Raw genomic sequence first — 20,857 nt, 5'->3', positions numbered from 1 at the left:
AGGTCTGGAATCGGTCCTTCTCCACAATCTTCCTCAGGGTCCGGTCACCTCTTCTCGTTGTGCAGCGTTTTCTGCCACACTTTTTCCTTCCCACAGACTTCCCACTGAGGTGCCTTGATACAGCACTCTGGGAACAGCCTATTCGTTCTGAAATTTCTTTCTGTGTCTTACCCTCTTGCTTGAGGGTGTCAATGATGGCCTTCTGGACAGCAGTCAGGTCGGCAGTCTTACCCATGATTGCGGTTTTGAGTAATGAACCAGGCTGGGAGTTTTTAAAAGCCTCAGGAATCTTTTGCAGGTGTTTAGAGTTAATTAGTTAATTCAGATGATTAGGTTAATAGCTCGTTTAGAGAACCTTTTCATGATATGCTAATTTTTTGAGATAGGAAATTTGGGTTTTCATGAGCTGTATGCCAAAATCATCAATATTAAAACAATAAAAGGCTTGAACTACTTCAGTTGGTGTGTAATGAATCTAAAATATATGAAAGTCTAATGTTTATCAGTACATTACAGAAAATAATGAACTTTATCACAATATGCTAATTTTTTTAGAAGGACCTGTATATGCTGCTACCATTATAAATAGAGACTGGATGTTTTTTCAAGGACTTTCCGCATTAATTTTCCGTATAGTTTACATTGAACACAACTATATGTATGGGTTTTGATTATACTTACCATGTGGGACTATTGCTTGACCATCTTTGCTATTTACCTTTACATTTTGGAAGATTTTAGCATCTCTATGTGCATTTTAGGGGTTATTTTACTGCATTTTCTGTTATTTTATCTTATACATTAAAGGTCCTTTTTTAAATTTCACCTCTCCGAGTGTCACCAGGTGCAGAGTGCCTGTCTGTACAGCAGTTATTTATATTTTTTTCTGACAGGGTGAGTCAGATAGACATAGAGCACCTAGTACATGATAGTAGACAGGTGAGCCATCGCAAGTTCGTACGATGATGACAAAAGGAAGAAAAACAAACGCTTGGTCAGTACGGCTCAAAACAGGCTGGTCACGAAGGGGTTAATATGAATTTTCTTCTTTCTTAAACAGGTGGGTCACTTTAATACTATTTGCAAGGTTACTTCATTTTCTATTTTGAATGCATTGGTTGCCGTAAAGTTACTGAACTTACTTTTTTATTTGCAGCAAGCTCGACGGCTTTCTCAGTAGACACTGCATCACTTGGGTAAAACACAGTTGCAGAAGGCACAACACGGAACATGCTCAAGTCTTCCAGTCCCATTTGAGAAGCTCCATCCTCACCTAGAACATTCAATATAATATCAGAAGATCAAAAGCAGCTAAGCCATCAATGAAATGCAAGCCGGAAAAATTCACACGCCACGTCAATGAGATGCAAAGTATACCGGCAAATGTAGTCCCGTCAGTGCCAGCTGGTCACGAGCTGCTTGTGGGTTCTGTCTGCTGTGTGGCTGTCTCTGCGTAGTGGTACTTTTATGAAGGATTTATCTAGGTCCTACATTCTAGGACGGTAATGGCTAACCTCCGGCACTCCAGCTGTGGTAAAACTACAACTCCTAAGATGCCCCCTTGCTTGGCTATTCTCAGAACTCCATAGAAATGAATGGAGCATCCTGGGAGTCGTAGTTTCACCACAGCTGGAGTGCCGGAGGTTAGCCATCACTGTTCTAGGAGATCTGTTGGACCTACCCAAATTAAAGAAGAACTCCAGGATGCTAACTGAGGCTCATATGCCCAAATAGATGTGTAGCGATTATCTGCTCTACTTCATTTTCTCCAATGATGCTTGCAGTCAATAATCATTCTGCTTGTATACGTCAAGCAATGCTGCAGTGTAAAGCATTGGGGGGGGGGGCAGAGGATGGTAAAAAATGGGAGACGGATGATCAGAAATGAGGCAGGAGTGGGCTTTGGACTATCATAGTTTCCAATTAACAATACAGAGAAGCTGAACACAATGACAACTGACAAATGTATAGATCCAAAGGCAATGACTAACACAATGCACTTGTGTTTGAATTGTTACGATGTGCCAACAAGCAGAATATACCAGTATACACCATATATATAGCTTTGTGTTAGTTCTCAGTGCAGTCAATAGCACTAGTCACACACGTGGACTTTTCTTGTCTCTAGGGTTAGCAGCTGATATATGGCATGCAGGTCTACCTGGACCTCCGGTCTTCTTATGTGTGGAGGTGAGATGTAAAGAAAGACAAGAGAACTAAGAGAAAGAAAAATAGGATTTACTGTATAAAGGAGGACGGAAAAGAATAGAAGACACGGGAAGAGGTAGATTACAAGGATTAAAGAAGGTTAAAAAATGCGTTCTGTATATTTTCATACCATAATATTTAGAATATTTAAAAGCTTCCAGACAATTATTATTATTATTTTTTAAAGATTCCAGAATCATGTAAAATAATACAAAAAAAAGTCATACTCAACTTATTGATCGCCTGTTGCTCCCGTTCCTGCTCTTCACAGTCCCTCTGGTCTCTACTTCCTCTCCACACACAGGAAATGACCGCTCAGCCAATTACTAGCCACAGATGGGACCCGCCTCAGTCAGTGATTGGCTGAGTGGGCATTTCCTGTGTGTATGGAGAGGAACCAAGAAGCAGAAACCAGGGGGACTGTGAAGCACAGGAACAGGAGCGGCGGGGGATCAGTAAGATCAGTAGGACTTCATTTTATTATTTTACACGATTTATTAGATCTTTAAATAAAAAAAAAAAACATAAATGTAATCAACCCTTTTAAAGGGGTTCCCCACAATAATTATTGACTTCAAATACCCTAAATATCTGATTATTGGGGGAGGACTGCGCTTGCCTGTTTCTGTTTATTCCACAGACTTTAATAGAAAGTTTAATTCCCATCAGGACTATAAATGTTTTGTGAAGGCGTTTGAGAACTTTCACTATTAGGATTGCTATTAAATAAGTAGATCTTGCTAGGGATTGAACCAGGACAGTATACTGAAAGGAGAAGGCCCACAGCAGAAATGAAAATGGTGCCCCCTACTGGTGCCGGTTTATACTATCACACCTCTAGGACAGCAGGGTCTAGCACTTTTCATTCTATTTCTTTTCTTTTATAAACCACCACTTTACCGGACCTGCAATGTGAAGATTACTTACCTGCCTCCCAGCAGAGACCGGATTTCTTTGCCTCATGTGACCATTTGTCACGGGCAGTGATTGGCTGCGGCGATGTCAAACCGGATGCTTTATATCAAAGGAGACTAGAGCAGCATCACAGGCCTGGAGGAGAAGGGGCAGGGAGCCAGCACCGGAAAGCAGGCAAGTCATCTCCCCTTTACAGGTCTGGTAAAGTTGAGGAGGGGAAGGGGGTTTTCCAAAAACAATGCGATTCTTGCACAACCCCTTTAAAGAGCATCTGTCAGCAGATTTGTACCTATGACACTGGCTGACCTGTTACGTGTGCGTTTGGCAGCTGAAGGCATCTGTGTTGATCCCATGTTCATATGTGCCCGCATTGCTGAGAAAAATGGTGTTTTAATATATGCAAAATGAGCCTCTAAGAGCAACGGGGGCGTTACCATTACACCTAGAGGCTCAGCTCTCTCTGCAACTGCTGTGCCCTCGGCACTTGGATTGACAGGGCCAGGTGTGATCATGTTTACACTGCCTGGTCCGGTCAATCAAAGTGCAGACACATATGAACGGTCAATTTCTCAGCAATGCGGACACATATGAACATGGGACCAACACAGATGCCTTCAGCTGCCAAGTGCACATGTAACAGGTCAGCCAGTGTCATAGGTACAAATCTGCTGACAGATGCCCTTTAAATGGATAGGAGCTGCCATCTAATGATAAACAATGAACCATAACTCCCTGTAACTACTATGAAATTAACTGGAGCCTACTGAGAGAAATGACTAGGATCGGCTCATTCAGGACATAAGAAAAGGTCCCACGACACAGGCCTCCACTGCACCTCAGACATATGTCACTGAGACGTAAATGGGTGCTATGACAGACAATGTGCGAGATATGGCTAGATATTTCTACACAAGACTTTCTTCATATTTGTGAAGAAGTGGGAGCTCTGGATTTCACAACTACACAATGATTTTCAACATTTCCTGGCGGAAAGACAACAGAAGCTACAGAGCGAAGGAATGAAAGAAGCGGGATGGAGAAGAAGAGAATTAGAAGGGTTGTCCATGGCTGCATTCTTCTAAATCCAAAAGTTCACAAGAATGTGATACCTCATAAAATATTTATCAATTAACATTCCTCATATGTCTGCTCTATGTTGTCAACATGTTAGTAATGTAATTTTATTATTTTATGACGTTAGAAAGTTTAGAATTTTATAAGCAATTTTTGAAATTTTTAAGGAAATTTCCAAAGTCAATTTTTTTAAGGACAAGTTCAGTTCTGAAGTTACTTTGTGGGGCTTACATAATAGAATCAACCCATAAATGACACCATTTTAGAAATGTCACCCCTCAACCTATTTAAAACTGGTTTTAGAAATGTTGTTAACTCTTTAGTATTTCCACAGGAATTAAAGCTAAATAGAGGTGACATTTTAAAATGTCACCTTTTTTTGCTGATTTTCCATTTTAATAATTTTTTTGCTGGAACACATCAAGGGTTAACAACAAAACAAGCCTCAATATTTTTTTTTATTTTTTTTATTGCAAAAACACCCCATATGTGGTTGTATACCGCTGTATGGGCACACGGCAGGGCACGGAGCGCCATATGGTTTTTGGAGGGAAGATTTTGCTGGAATGGTCTTTGGGCACCATGTTCCATTTGAAGAGGCCATGAGGTAACCCCACAGTGAAAACCTCCAAAAAGTGATTTTGCTAACTACACCACCCAAGGAATTTTTTATGGGTGTAGCATACACTTCACTCAACAGCTGTTTCATATGTGAAAATGAAAAATAAATATTTATTTTTTTTACAAGAAAATGGTGCTTTAGGCCCAACCTTTCTTTTTCACAAAAGATGACAGGAGAATATTCCTCCCCCCCCCTCCCCCCAATTTGCTACCCACTTTCTCCTGAATACAGTAACACCCCAATTATGGCCGTAAACTGTTATTTGGGGATACGCCAGGGCTCAGAAGGGAAGGAGCGGCAACTGAATTTTCTAACATGGAATTTTCTGTCATAGTTTTTAAGAGCAATAACTTTTTATTTTTTGTTGAATGAGCTGTGTGAGGGCTTATTTTGTGCGAGACAAGTTGTAGCTTTTATTGGCACCATTTTGGGGTACATTTGGCTTTCTGGTTGCTTTTTACCTCATTTTTGGGAAGTGAAGTCACAAAAAAAGCTGTTTGTCGTAATTTTCTATTTTTTTTATTAATCCGGTCATTATGAACGCAACGATATCAAATATGTCTAGTTTTCTTGTATTTTTAGGTTTTACACAATAAAAACATTTTTTGAAAAAAACAAAACATGTTTTTGTGTTGCCATTTTCTTAGAGACATATATTATTTTTCTGGCTATAGTCTTGTGTGAGGGCTACCATTTTGGGGTACATACGACTTTTTGATTGATTAAAATTATGTTTTTTGGAAGGTGAGCTCACTAAAATATATGTTTTGCAGCAATGTTTATTTATTTTATTTTTTACAGCGTTAACCTGATGGGGTATATCAAATATTATTATAGAGCCGATCGTTGCGGACGCAGTTATACCAAATATGTCTATTTTATTTTTTTTCTTCTATTTTTTTTTTTTTTTTAAATAACGGATTTGGGGGGAATAATTTTTTATTTTTTAAATGTTAAACTTTTTTTTAACATTTTACGCTTTGTGTCCCCCATAAGGTCATACAGGACCTCTGGGGGACATTTAACTTAATTATTTTTTTTAACTATTGATTTGTCCTGTAACTGGGTCTGACATAGTACCCCCAGTTACAGGCAAAATACCACCCCCCCGGAAAGTCTGTAAAGCATAATACAGCGCTGTACAGCCTCAGTGCAGGGCTTATCGTGGTCTATGGAAGACCAGACAGCTTTCCTGCACTCACCCGGCCCCGGCGATTACATGATCACCGGGCCGGGACAGGAAGCTTCCTCAGCTGTATGCACAGCGCTTGTTGAGCACTGTGTATACAGCGATCTAGAAGGCAGGAACACCCAAGAATGGTCCCTGCCTTCTCTCTGGGGTGCCCTGCTGTCACTGACAGCGGGCACCCCACTTGGCAGCTGCACAATTAGCGTACAGCTGCCATCTCTGAAAAGACGTTCCAGAACGTCCATTCAGAGATAAACCCGAACAGGTGCGGACCCGTTCATTTTCAATGGGGCGCAAAAGATGCGGACAGTATACAGTGGGCTGTCCGCATCTGCATTTCCGTTCCGCGGGCCCGCAAAAAAATAAAACATGTTCTATTCTTGTCTGCAGTCACGGACAAGAAAAGGCATTTCTATCATGTTTTGCTGATCCGCAATTTGCGGACGTGTGAATGGACCCTAATGGTGGTACCTACGGTTCAGCTCTGCAGTCCGGTCCCTGTCGAACCGGGTGTCGATGATGTCACGTCCATTGTTCAAATGACTGCTAAGCTAATCACTGGCTTTATGTGCATTCACATACAAGCAATGTGCATGACATCATCATTCATGGTCCCAACGTCACATGATGTAAACGTGATAAAATAATGTACTGGGAACGGCCATGAATACCAGTTTCCTAATGGATGCCAATGCAATTAAATGTTACCTTTAGCCTCCGGAGTGACCTGATAACAACGGCCAGGACTAACAGGTTCTCATTAAGAAATAGCATTATCATACAAAATGCTATTGATACCAGAACAACTTTATAGTGGTCATTTATCAAACCGGTGTAAAGTAGAACTGCCTTAGTTGCCAGAGCAACCAATCAGATTCTGCCTTTCATTTTTCAGAGCTCCTTTGGAAATTGAAAGGATCATTCAGTTTCCTTTACACCAGTCTCTGTGCAAACCTCAATGATAACTTTCACATTAATTATAATATAAATTCTATTTTTCAGAAAGTTACACAGAGTTTTACTATGTACAAATGACATTGGCGTATACAAACCTCATAGAATAATAGGTACCGATGGAGAAACACTCACCTATAGAAACCCCGCAGTGGGAACCACACAGGTTGATGTTGCTCTCTGAGATGGCCGCCATTCTGATATGGTCAAAGGCCCTGGTGAAGAACGTGGCAAAGGCACTGGCGAAGGCGACAGTACGGTCTCTAGTTGTGCAGCCAACAGCAACACTCACCTACAAGAACATACCAAGATGACATAGATCCGCTGCATCACTGGCCTGGATTGTTTAATACATCTCATCTTTATTAGTGCTAATTATCAGCAGTCCCTTGGTGGGAGAGATCGGGGCCATGGGGCTGAACCCCTAAACCAGGGGTAGGCAACCTCTGGCACTCCAATTGTTGTGAAACTACAATGCCCATCATGCATAATTGTTCTTATTTTCTCCGAACTTGCATAGAAATGAATGGAGCATGCTGGGAATTGTAGTTTCAAAACAGCTGGAGTGCTGAAGGTTGCTGACCCCTGCCCTAGACATTAGCTCATCAGATGGTCTTCCAGGACAATTATCTAGTGTCTATATAAAGAATTAGGGCTCATGCACACGACCATATGTATTTTGTGGTCCACAAAAAACAGGTCCGCAAAAAATACGGATGACGCCCGTCTAATTTCTGTATTTTGCAGAACGGAACAGCTGTCCCCTAATAGAAAAGTACCATCACTGTCCGTAATGCGGACAATAATAGGACATGTCAGACATTCGGAGACGGAATGCACATGAAGTAACTTCTGATTTTTTTATTTTTTTTTGCAGACCCACTGAAGTGAATGGTTCCGCATTCGCTCCGCAAAAAAAACTGACATGGAAAGAAAATATGTTCATGTGCATGACATGCGTCTCACTAGTGCTAGCACATCTTTTTTTGGTAAATACCTCTTTGCACATTATTTACCCATGGAGCATTGCCCCTAAGCCTCCATATCCAGCTGGTCTCCTTAAAGGGGTTGGTCCATCTCACACATGGGGGCATATCGCTAGGATATGCCCTTAATGTCTGATGGTCCCAGAGGGACCCTTCACCTATCTCTAGTACGGAGCCCACAAACTGAAGCATAGCAGACCGCTCATGTGCAGCCATTCTCCATTAATTTCTGTGAGAGTGCCAAAAATAGCCGAGCGCCGCGGTCAGTCTCATAGAAATGAATGGGAAGTGCACCACGCCAGCGCTCCATTCACTTCTATGCGGCAGACGGAAAAAGCCAATTTTCAGCAGTCCCATGGAAATTAATGGAGCATGCACGATGTGCCCTCCTTCACTTTGTGGGCTCTGTTTCCAGCTGCACCTGCACCTGTCAGATATTGGGGGCATATCCTAGAGACCGGCCCCCAGACATGTATACAAGATGGTAAAAACCAGGAAAGTGATTCTAGTAAACAATGACCTACTTCCTTCACTTATATTAAAGGGGTTATCTGGGAATAGACACTGATGACCTATCTTGGCCATCAATATCAGATTGGTGGGGGTCCGACTCCCGGCACCCTCAGCAATCAGGCCATCAATATTTAATACTGGGAAAACCCTTTATCCTATAAAATAACAAACAAACAGTTATACCCCCCACTGATTCCCACCTTCTTCTCCACAGGTTCCCATTGGTCTCTGTATCCTGGGCTCCAACTCTGACGTTTCGACATGGATGTGTGAACGCGGCAATCAATCATTGGCCGCAGCCGTAACCTCATGCCCGTGCTGGAATGTCACCGCTGGAGGTAAGTATACAGAGACTAGCAGATAACCTGGGAAGAAGCAGGACTGGACGGGTGGGGGATCAGTAAGGGGAGTATAACTTAACTGGACAACCCCTTTAATTGTGGTAATTCATCACATGCAGAATCAGTGCGATGTGAATTCCTGGACTATTGCAATTCAGGAACAGGCTTCATGTCCACAAATATCCCGTGTGCACAGACATGGCTCCTTCTTTGGGTTCCCTTTATGAGAATTTTCCTAGGGAAGAATGTCTATGTAATATATAATGCGTGGCATATGGCACAATTTCTTTTGTCAATGATGCCTATGGAAACAGTGGGGGTCATTTATTCAGGGACTTAATGGTCGAAACAAATAGTCACAAGTCCCATTTTGTTAACAATATTTAGTCGCACGGCCGGTTTCACATCATATTTGGCTGTTGGGCATGCCAGGGGTGGAGCAGGGGCCATGGCAGGACTCCAGCCCCGGCAAATTTACCAACATTTACGCTGGAAAATAGGCATAAATGTTGGTGAAAAAGTACGCCAGCCAGGGGACGAAGTATTGCTTTTTGCCAGGCTCAAGGACTGCTATAGACGCACCTAATTTATGAATTAGACAAATCTTACGGCAGTGCGAGACTAGTAAGAAAAGCCGGTCTTAGTAAATGTGCCCCAGAGAGTAAAGCCTCCATATACAATCTGAGGCACACAGTCGTACAACAAGGGCCCAAAGCTTTCTACAGGCGCCATTTTTGGGATCTGTGTGGCATGCACACGATGCATTTTCTCATGTACAGAAATCACAGTAATTACGTCCACCTATTAATAAATATCTGTGTACACGGGTCGCTCTGCGTCCGCAGTTAGTATGCTGCCACTATTGCCATGTTGAGCTCCTCGTATGGGCGGAGGGGTTAGCAGGACTTACCATGTTTTGTTCAGCAATGTAGCATTCAATGTAACGGTCTGGGTGCTCCTTTTTGAAGATCTCAGCAAAGGTGGAGTTCTTGGTGTCACCATCCAGGGCAATGACTCTGTCGTTTGCGTGTCCAAGTTTAGCTAAGGCCAAGCCATATGCCTTACGAGTGGCAACCTGGAAGAGAAATGCATCATTAATACAACTTCACTAACAGAAGACAGCTACAATATGGAATCATTTTCTGGGTGATTTAAATTGGTTGGGGTCGGGGTGCTGAGAGCCCTTGAACACTTGAGGAGACAGAAGATCAGCTGGGTGCTGTGCCCCTTTGTTTTCTCCTATAGACTTTATATGAATCTGTACACACTCTCGGAGGAGAGCGGAGCAGGACCAAATGGAATGATGGGGCAGAGCGTCAGGTGAGGATGTCTGCTCCCTCGTTTTAGTGATCAGTGATAATCTCAGCCCCCAGACGCACAATGGTCAAAACTTTTGAGAGTGATAGAGAGATAGAGACAGAGAGAAAGAACCCTGCCCGCAAAGGACTTACAATCTACAAGGGAAGAGGGGGACATGCCACTGTGATAGGTCAGAAGTTGGTGAAAATGTACCGATGTGTATGTGAAATGTACCCTGTACCGATGCTGCTGATTAGCATACAGGGTGGCAAAAGTGAACAGGGTGCACAGCGGGGGGAACTTGCCATCTTGACTCCCCCGTCCGGCAATGCACAGGTAAGCCCTTACCTGTGCCTGTGCCGGTCTGAAATCAAATGCGGTCACCGGGAGCAGGCAGTTCCAAGAACAGCCATCGGGGGTCTTCATCGGGCTGTTCTCGGAACTGCCTGCTCCCAATGACCCCAATTGATTTCAGACCGGTGTAGCGTTATACCACCCTACCTCGTGAGATTTCCCTACCTCCTGACTTCCTGTCGCACTGCTAATGACGTGAGAAGGCGTTCCTGAGTTTTGACGATCTGCGCATGCGCAAACCGACAGTTTATGGAAAATCTCAGCGGAGTTCAGCTTTACACCGGGACACTGCGCATGCGCAGGAGAGCCTCAGTAGGGAACTATTACGGCGCAGTGCGCAAGCGCGGCTAACTCAGGTCGTCGCATGCGCAGTGTCCTGGTGTGAAGCTGAACTCCGCTGAGATTTTCCATAAACTGTCGGTTTGCGCATGCGCAGATCGTCAAAACTCAGGAACGCCTTCTCACGTCATTAGCAGTGCAACGGGAAGTCAGGAGGTAGGGAAATCTCACGAAGTAGGGTAATGTAACGCTACACCGGCTCCCGGCACAGGTAAGGGCTTACCTGTGCATCGCCGGACAGGTGAGTCAAGATGGCAGCCCGCATGTGTTCGCTGGCGAACACTGCAAACTGGCCATCACTGGAACTGAGCAGCCGAGCTGAAAAAGAAAAAGCGCCCTGACATCTCCTAATAAAGCCGTACACTGCTAGGTAATAATATTGGAATGCTAAGACCAGTGAAAAGTCCTCTCTAAAGCGACACTAACTGTTAAAAAAAAAAACTTTTGATATGACACAGATACATATCAAAAGTTTTGATCGGTGGGCGTCTGAGTGCTCAAATACGCACCGATCACTAGAACAAGGAAGGAAAAGCACTTGCATATCGCGCTCTCGCTCCTCGCTGCTGAGGCCGGATCGAGCTGAGCCCATAGACTTCTTCATAGCCCGTCTTGTGCACCGCTTCTCACCCCTAGTTCTAGAGATCATGGGGGCCTCAGAGCTCAGACCTCCACTCATCAAAACCTTTGATATGTCTCTATGAGATATAAAAAGTTTTGTTTTGTTTTTTAAAGTTAGTCATGCTTTAAGAAATTGTACAGTTTGGACAGCTGATCACAAGGTCTCCCCACTGTGAGACACCTAGGGGGTCATTTATTAACACCAGCGTTTTAGACGCCGGTGTTAATAAGCCCCTGCACTGGCGGCGGATCCACCAAAGTTACGTAGAGTTGCCAGCCTCTAAATAACTTCAGCGCATCCAGTGCCGGTCTAAATGTAAGACCACTTCCTTGCTGGCTTAAATTTAGATCATTTTTTAAGCTTAAAACAGGCTAATTTTTTTAAAACCTGGCGTGAGCAGGGAAAGGTTGCAGATTTCGGCACAAAGGTTAATCTTTAATGCGTTTTTTTACGCACGTGATAAAAAAACTTAAGGTTTACAAACAACATCTCTTAGCAACCATCAGTGAAAAAACGCATTGCATCTGCACTTGCTTGCGGGTGCAATGCGGTTTTTCACGCAGCCCTATTCACTTCTGTGGGGCCAGGGCTACGTGAAAAACACAGAATATAGAACATGCTGCGTTTTTCACGCAACGCAGAAGTGATACGTGAAAAAAATGTACACAGACCCATTGAAATGAATGGGTCAGGATTCAGTGCGGGTGCTATGTGTTTACGTCACTCATTGCACCCGCGCGGAAAACTCTGTTGTGTGAAAGGAGCCTTATTCTTCATTTTTCTCTTCAAGCTTGTGAAAAACACATAAAAAACTGATTACATCCACGTGGAAAAAACTGAAACACTGGACACAATGGCAGAAAAACTGATTGAACTTGGCTCCAAAACCATCAGTTTTCCCTGAACAGATCTGGACACAATTCCTATCGCTCGTGTGAAAGTATTATTGACTGTCAGTATTAGGCCTCATACACACGACCGTATTTTGTTTCAGTGTCTGATCCATTTTTTTCGCGGATAGGATGCGGACACATTCATTTCAATGGGTCCACAAAAAACACGGACAGCACACCGTGTGCTGTCCGCATCAGTATGTCTGTTCGATTGCTCCGCCCAAAAAAATTGTGCATGTCCTATTTTTTTCTAGTTTGCGGACAAGGATAGGCATTATTACAATGGATCCGCAAAAAAAAAGATGGATCCGCAAAAATAAACGGATGCCATACGGAACATCATCCGTTTTTTGGGCGGATCGCAAAACACATACGGTCGTGTGCATGAGGCACTGACAGGAAAACTATTAGGTCATGCCTCATGGTCTAATAGCAGATGCTTTCGGCAAACCTGAAGGCTATTGTTAGGCTGCTATAGTAAGCCATCGACCCGCACAATCATGTTGCAGGGGGCCAATGAGCTGACAGAGAAAGACTCTCTCTGTTAAAGACCTCAGATGATGCGTTGACCAACCTTATCAATCGCCAATCAGTGCCTGGTGCCCAGGGCTGTTAGCAACAGCCTTGGCATCAGGATTGCTCATCACATGTTGCTGCAATCTTTATCTGAAGCACCACCTTAAAAAGGAGACATCAGAAGAAATGCCTTGAACAGTCGCTGTCAGGAAACTATATGACAGTCATCATGGGGTTAAATTGAAATCTATGTCATCTGCAGGTTCATAATCAGGCCAGACAGGATGCACAATCAGAACAAAACCCCCATTCTCCTCCCAGGACTTTTTATGCCGTCTAAACAACAGATCTCAGACGGAACTGACAAAAACGGATGCAAAATGAGGGTAATGGATGCCCAAAATAAAGGGTCAGTTTTCTTTTTTTTGTTTTGTTTTTCTGTTCTCCTAACGGATCAGAAGGATGTCAAACTAAACACGGATGCAGTGATCCCAGTACTCTGCATCTGGGATCACTGCTATGGGGAACGTTCACCCACCTTGTCTCCCAATTTAAAGTTAGGAGGAGAAGCCATCTTAATATTTTTGATGTTGACACAAGGTGCATCATCCACTGGAAGTGCTGGAGTTAATTTCTTCTTGCTTTGGATCTTGCTCTCGATCTCCTTAATGGCTTGTTCAGCCAGGTCTTTTGTAAGTGGCTTTCCATGCCAGTTTTCCTTATCTTCAACCCCTTTAAAAATAATGAAACAAAACAAAGGTGAGATGGGGTCCTGCTTCTGAGACCCTCGGTCCATCGGCTGTTCTTGCTGGTGGAAAAAGCTGCTGAATGCAAATGTCTGTTGAAGTTGCCGTCACACGTACAGTAATTTTCCACTACCGACGAATCGGATGCAACTTTGCTCTTCTTATAAGTGGATTCTGATGTGGAATTGCTGCAGATTTCATTCTTTGCACTGCATTTGCAAAGGGTGAAATCTATAGCAATTGTGCATTAAAACCCCAAGACAGACATGCAGATTTGCATCACGTTTGTCTGCAGAGGAAAATTGTGGCATGTGGGAAGGCACCGATACATGCAAGACTGAAGTTTGTTAGCATTGACTGAATTCAATGGGCATAGTTACTAAAAGAAAGTACTCTCTTATTATGTAAACCATTTAGTCTAGATTGCTGCATATGATATATAATATACATTACATAAAGTGCTACACATCAAAGGAGAATCTGATTAATTCCTATAAACTCCAAAAGGAACCCGCAGGCGCATAATGCCTGAAAAAAATGAGTTGCTTGCCGATGTTAAAAGGGTGGTGCAGTGGTTTAATATTGATAAGCTATTTTCAGGATACATCATCAATGTCAGATAAGCGGGGGTCCGACTCTTGGCTTATCCAGCTGTTTGAAGGGGTAGTGGTGCAAGTGCTGCCCCCTCTGCAGAATTACCTGCGCATCGTCTCCTTTGTAGAGGCAGTAGGGTGTCATTACAACTGCTCTGTCTTATTCAAGTTAGGCCTCCTGCACATGAACGTGTGCGCCCCGTTGCCGTATTGCGGATCCGCAATACACGGGTGCTGTTCCGTGTGCATTCCGCATCACGGATGCGGACCCATTCATTTCAATGAGTCCGCAAATCCGGAGATGCGGAACGGAACCCTACGGAAGCACTACAGTTTTGTCCCGTACTTCCGTAAAAAGATAGAACATGTCCTATCTTTTTGCGGAACGGCCGGATCGCGGACCCATTAAAGTAAATAGGTCCCGCGATCCACTGCGGATGCCCCATGGACGGTGTTCGTGCATTGCGGCCCGCATTTTGCAGGCCACAGCACGACCACGGTGCGCACACTTTCGTGTGAAGGAGGACTTAACGAGACAAGCAGTTTTAGTTACTCTTCATTGCCACTAGAAAGGAATGGTGCTCAGGCAATTTTGAAGAGGGAGCAGTACATGCATGAGCACTGCCACCACAGCAAAGGGCTCTTTCACACAAACGGATCCCGTGTGGGTAATCCGCTGTGTGAGACAGTGCCAAGCCCCATTCCGGACAGCAGAGACACGGAGCATTAACATGATTGATAATGCTCCGTGCTTCTCTGTGATCTTTTTACTACAAAATCACAGTGAGATAAAGTTGTCCGTAAGTTATGGACCGTGGTAGAAGAATCTACAACGGAATTCTTAGATAACCCGAACCTTGTACTCCGAACTTGAAAACAAAAAGTTTGCTCAACACTGCTGTCAATCATGAATAATAAGGGCTTATTCACACGGCCGTTGTGGTTCCGTTCATTGGGGACCGCAATTTGCGGCCCCCAATGCAGGGGCAACGTTCGTGCGGCTGCCGGGACAGATCGAGACCCATTCAACTTCAACGGGTCTGTGATCCGTCCGTACTATTTTTTTGCGACACGGAGGCACGGACAAAAACACCACGGAAGCACTCCGTAGAGCTTCCGTGGGGTTCTGATCCGTGCTTCCGTTCTGCGTGATTGCGGACCCATTCAAGTGAATGGGTCCGCATCCGTGAAGCAGAGTGCACACGGCCCGGTGCCGTATGCGGGCCGCAATATGGCCACGGAACCACAACGGCTGTGTGAACAAGCCCTAAGCCACTGCACAATCCCTTTAAAGTTTTTTCAAAGTGAGGTCTCTACAGCCTTGTGTGCAATGTACCTGAGATCCCTTTGCCTTTAAATGTTTTGGCGATGATAGCAGTCGGTTGGTTCTTCACATGAGTGAGCGCCTTACACAACTCTTCTACACTGTGACCATCCACAACAACAGTGTGCCACCTAGAACGCACAGATAATACATAAGTGTTATTAGTGACTAGCACAGTTCTGTACAAGAGCAAGCATAGGAAGGGTGTGCCCCCGAAACCGTGTAGTTTAGCAGAAAGGGCTAAGAAAGGCTTAAAATGCACCACATTGTGCAAAAATTTGGGCACAAAAATTAGTCTAAGGTAAGTTGACCAAGAGGTGGCATGAAGTTAGAAAAAAAGGTTTCTAAGGCTGCCTGCACACTATGCAGATTACGTGTGTTTTTCACAGTGCCAGCAAAGTGTATGAGATTAGGCATATCTCATGTATACTTAGCTTTTTTCTTAGCTGCAGAAATAGGACTGCGGTTTGGATTTTGAAATCCACAGCATGTCAACTGTTGTTGTACGGTTTTTGTGCAGATTTCACCTTTTTCAATGGAAGGGTGAGATCTGCAGATTCTGCACCCAAAAAAAAATACATTAAAAAAACACCCAAAAAATAAAAATAATCACACAAAAAATGCGCTAAAACCGCAATGAATAGTGCAGATTTATGTGCATTTTTTGGTGAAGATTTCTTGCAGATTTTCTGCCCACAAATCTACACCGTGTGCAGACACCCACCAAATTGATCATTCAGCGCAAGTCACTAAGATTAATTTGTTGCATCTAAATTTAAGACAGTATTAATAGGTATACTCTATTGTTGGAATAATTTATTCCTTGCTTAGGCCTCATTCACGCGGCCGTTGCCCGGCCGTGGCCGTATTGCGGCCTGCAAACAGCGGGTCCGCAATATGCGGGCACCGGCTGTGTGCTTCCCGCATCACGGATTCACTTGAATGGGTCCGCAATCCGGAGCTGCGGTGCGGAACAGTGGCACAGAACCACACGGAAGCACTACAGAGTGCTTCCGTGGTGTTTCTGTCCGTACCTCCACACAGCAAAAAATAGAACATGTTCCATTTTTTTGCGGTGCAGACGGATCACAGACCTATTCAAGTTGAATCGGTCTCGATCCGTACCGGCCAGCGCGCGGACGTTGCCTGTGCATTGGGGACCGCAGCACGAAACGGCCGTGTGCATGAGGCCTTAGGGTTTGTTTACACGAACGTGTCGTATTTTGCGGTCCTCAAATTGCAGATCCGCAAAACACGGATGCCGCCTGTGTGCCTTACGCAATTTGCGGAACGGAACAGACGGCCCTTTATAGAAATGCCTATTCTTGTCCGCAAAACAAACAAGAATAGGACCTCACTCATCATTTTTGCGGGGCCACGGAACGGAGCAACGGATGCGGAAAGCACACGGAGTGCTGTCTGCATCTTTTGCGGCTTCACTGAAGTGAATGGGTCCGCACCAGAGCCGCATTTTTTTATGCAGAACCAAACCACGGTCGTGTGAATGAACCCTTATGCTGAGAGTAGAGGCAATACAAATCTAATGCTTAATACTGAACCAAGGCTTAAAGGGGTATTCCAATATCAGCCATTCATAGCAGAGATTTGAATACCTATGGCTGTGATGGCTAACCCCCAGCTGTGGTAAAACTACAACTCCCAAGATGCACACTTGCTTGGCTGTTCTCAGAACTTAGTAGAAATTAATGGAGCATGGTGGGATTTGTGGTTTCACCACAGCTGGAGTGCCGGAGGTTAGCCATCACTGATATGGTTTGCTGTGGCCAGAGGAGGCAGGGGTTGTGGAAACAGTGTAGCAAAGCGAGTTCAACTGTTTCTGTAAGCCTGGCCACCAATGACCACCACATACCATGGAAATGCCCCTTTAAGATAACCATCTTCCAACAGCTATCCTGGCTGACTCCCACATAAATATACATGCTCACGACAACCAGGAGCGAATGGTTATTACAGGGACAGGGTATAAATGGCTGCCACTCCAGGGCAAAAAAAGTGCTTGGACAGGTTACAATCGAAACTCTCCAATCCTTCTTTTGTCAGGGAACTATGGAGAGAGACGGCAGACCCCACGGAAATCAATGGCTTCCAGCTATGAAACTCTCACGTTTATGGGTGGCGAATTCAGATTCCTTGCAATTCCCTCCCTGATCAACAGTTGTGGGCTCCATTTTACCAAAAGTCAAATAGTCCCCTGGACAACACTAGAAATGTGATACTACCATCTAGTAAATGTAATTGACTATATACAGTATAGTACAAATATTGCTTACCCAAAGGCCTCGCAACGTTTTTGGTAGATCTCCACTTTGTGCTGCAGAGGAGCGGGTTCGCTCTGTCCCAGGCGGTTGACATCTATGATGGCAGTAAGATTGTCCAACTTGTAAAAACCCGCAAAATTCATGGCTTCCCAAACAGAACCTTCTGAGGTCTCTCCATCCCCCGAGCAGACAGTATGTTCGGTTACTGCAAAAATAAAGAACGACTGTATTAGCAGTTTCCGTTCATGCTTCTCCTATGCTAGGTAAGTGAGGTGGTGTTAGCCCAACGCTAGATGGCACTGCAGTTCTGCATGTTCATATACTGGATCCTTTCCAAAAACAGGTTCAGGGTCCTTATGTCCACACCCAACCCTGAAGTAAGAGCTCGTGGTGTGAAGCGGCTGTATCAGACATAAAGACAGAGAGGCATTCTGCTTCCAGAGGGCTAGAGTCCTGAAGCTTGGGCGGCAGGTAGATGAGGAAGGATCTTAGTTATTGTAATAGCCCTTAGGCCTCTTGCACACAAATCTTTCATTTTTTGTGTTCCGTATACGGAACCATTCATTTCAATGAATATGCAAAAAAAACGGAAGGTACTCCGTATGCCTTCTATTTCTGTTCCGTTCATAGACAGAACATGTCCTATTATTGTCCGCATAACGGACAAGGGTAGTACTGTTCTATCAGGGGCCAGCTGTTCCGTTCCGCAAAAAACGGAATGCACCCGGACGTCATCCGTATTTTTTGCAGATCTGTTTTTTTGCGGACCACAAAATGCTTAAAAAAGCCATACAATCGTGTGCAAGAGGCCTTAGTTGAGGTTCCAGATGTAAGCCATGGAAGTTCAGAGTGTCCTCGTCTTCAAAGATTTTAGTGAAGCTGGTATGAATTGCCTTCATCAACAGATCTGAAAAACCTGGGAATCTGCTACCCCTAAGGCAAGAGAAGTTTTCACACAGCAAAAAAAAAAAAACTACATATTTTTGGATAGCTTAGCCCCTTATATGCAGGGAAGCGATGCCTCTCATACTGCTGGTATGGGCGTCACCGAAGCAATTAGTCAGTGGTCTCAATGGAGGGTACTGTAGGAGCATCTCAGCTGGATCGGTGGAAGATTCGAAGTGATTAGTGTCCTATCTTTGTTATATTACTGTAGAATATTTGCAGCTCTTCCTATACTACTACCTGGTCATCTAGGGCAGTGAAGTGGTTAATGATTTACATGCAAGGGGCCCCTTTCCTAGGAAATGGGGACCTAAACAGTTGCCCAGGATGTGCTAAAACCAACCCGCTACTTTGCCTAAGTGGCCCACACGGCGACCTGTGTTGCGCGACAAGTCGTAGAAAAGTCTCGACACAAAAATATGTGCAACTTGCGGTTGTGCGGCTTTTTTTTTTACAGATTTTGAGAACACAGCCTGGTCGCAGGCAACTTACGTGCGACTTATATCGAAGTCAATGGAGTGAATGACGCACGTGACACACTTACAACACAAAATCCAGCGAGTAGGGATTTTCTACGACTGTCGCAGTCGCAGCATGTCGCATTGCGACACTATAGACATACATTATATCAAATGTTGCGCGACACATGTTGCTGCCTAGCCATACCCTCATACCACTACCCCTAAGAGATATTCAGGACCACCACTCCAGGCAGAATCCACCCATCATCCTCCCCTGTAGAATGCATCTAGCAAAAATTTGGGCACCACAGTGGCTCAGCGGTTAGCACTGGTGCCCTGCACCACTTCAGCCCTAGGTTCTACTCCAACCAAGCACAACGTATGCATGGAGTTTGTATGTTCTCCTCATGCTTTGCAGGGGTTATCCTACACTCCAAAGACGTAGGGCTCATGCACACAACAGTATCCGTTTGGTGAATCTGGGCCGTGTGTGCGTCACCATTTTTTTTTAACTCCTGTAGAAATGTCCTATCCTTGTCTACAAAACAGACAATAGGACATGTTCCATATTTTTGGGGGGCCATGGAACGGACATACAGATGCGGACAGCACACGGTGTACAGTCTGCATCTTTTGCGACCCCATTGAAATGAATGGGTCTACATCCGATCTGCTAAAAATGTGAGGACCGGAAATACGGTCGTGTGCATGAGACCTTCGATTGTGAGCCCTACTGGGAACAGCAAGTGGCGATGGTGTCTGTAAAGCTCTGCAGAATATCTCAGCGATATATAAATGAGTAAAATAAATAACATTATGCAAAGAAATTGCTATTTAAATCAACCCCTTATATATTCTAGTAAAACATCTTGGCTTGTGAAAACAATGGCTTTTATTTTTAATAGGGCCATTATGCAACATTGCTTTTTCGTAGAAATCTATGGCAGTAATGAGTTATGTGAATAATCGTGCCTCAGAATTAGCCGTCACACCTTCCAAATCCTGCACGTCTGATGCCAAGTTCCTGGGTGGTGATAAGAAGTTACTGAATACCCCAAGTCGATGACAATGTGTGGCTCAAACAGGCACTCCTCAACAAACAGGCATAGCATGTTATACCTGGCCTTATCAAGTAAACTGAAATTTGTTCAGTCAAGTATAAAAAGATTTTAAAAAAAATTTAAAGGGGTATTCCCATCTCTGACATTTATGGCATATTGATAGGATATGCCATAAATATCCGTTAGGTGAAGGTCCCACTTCTGGGACATATTCCTATTGCAAAAACAGGGCCCCAAAGTAAATAGAAAACAAACTTCCATTCACCGCCATTGGACTTCCAAAAATAGTCGAGCAACAGCATACTATGCAGGCTGCTATGGGATCTGGGGGGTGGGGGCCCAATGCTGAACTGCTCCTCCTGTTCCCAGTTTAGCCGCATTTTCCATCAGTTGCCACAAGGAGAAGCTCAATGCTAAGAGATTACTTACAGCTTTCAGTAAAGTAAATGGTAACTGTACAAATTCCTCTGCACTGAGCTCCCCCTAGTGGTGTCGGCAGACAGTCAGTTTTATCAAATAATGTTTGGAGAGAAGGAGGTATCACTGACTGATAAATACTGTCTGCTGTAAATACATCGAGAAATATGGTGTTCAGAATGAGCACCATATTCATGAAGCACTTG

General features: G+C 44.1%; 1 protein-coding gene across 1 annotated transcript in view; it reads right to left on the bottom strand.

Moving 5' to 3' along the window:
• The window catches only part of TKT (transketolase), a 52,717-nt gene that overhangs the window by 10,816 nt on the left and 21,044 nt on the right, over positions 1–20,857 (bottom strand). The window contains 7 exon segments of the mRNA XM_044300649.1: positions 1,143–1,273; positions 7,098–7,254; positions 9,713–9,877; positions 13,364–13,557; positions 15,501–15,619; positions 17,780–17,949; positions 17,951–17,972. Of these exon segments, the coding sequence (XP_044156584.1) occupies positions 1,143–1,273; positions 7,098–7,254; positions 9,713–9,877; positions 13,364–13,557; positions 15,501–15,619; positions 17,780–17,949; positions 17,951–17,972 (958 nt within the window).

This window comes from Bufo gargarizans, chromosome 7 (genome assembly GCF_014858855.1).
Source record: "Bufo gargarizans isolate SCDJY-AF-19 chromosome 7, ASM1485885v1, whole genome shotgun sequence".
In the NCBI taxonomy this organism is placed as follows: domain Eukaryota; kingdom Metazoa; phylum Chordata; class Amphibia; order Anura; family Bufonidae; genus Bufo; species Bufo gargarizans.
The sequence above is the reverse complement of the archived record's forward strand: the minus strand, read 5'-3'. Positions and strand labels throughout refer to the sequence as shown.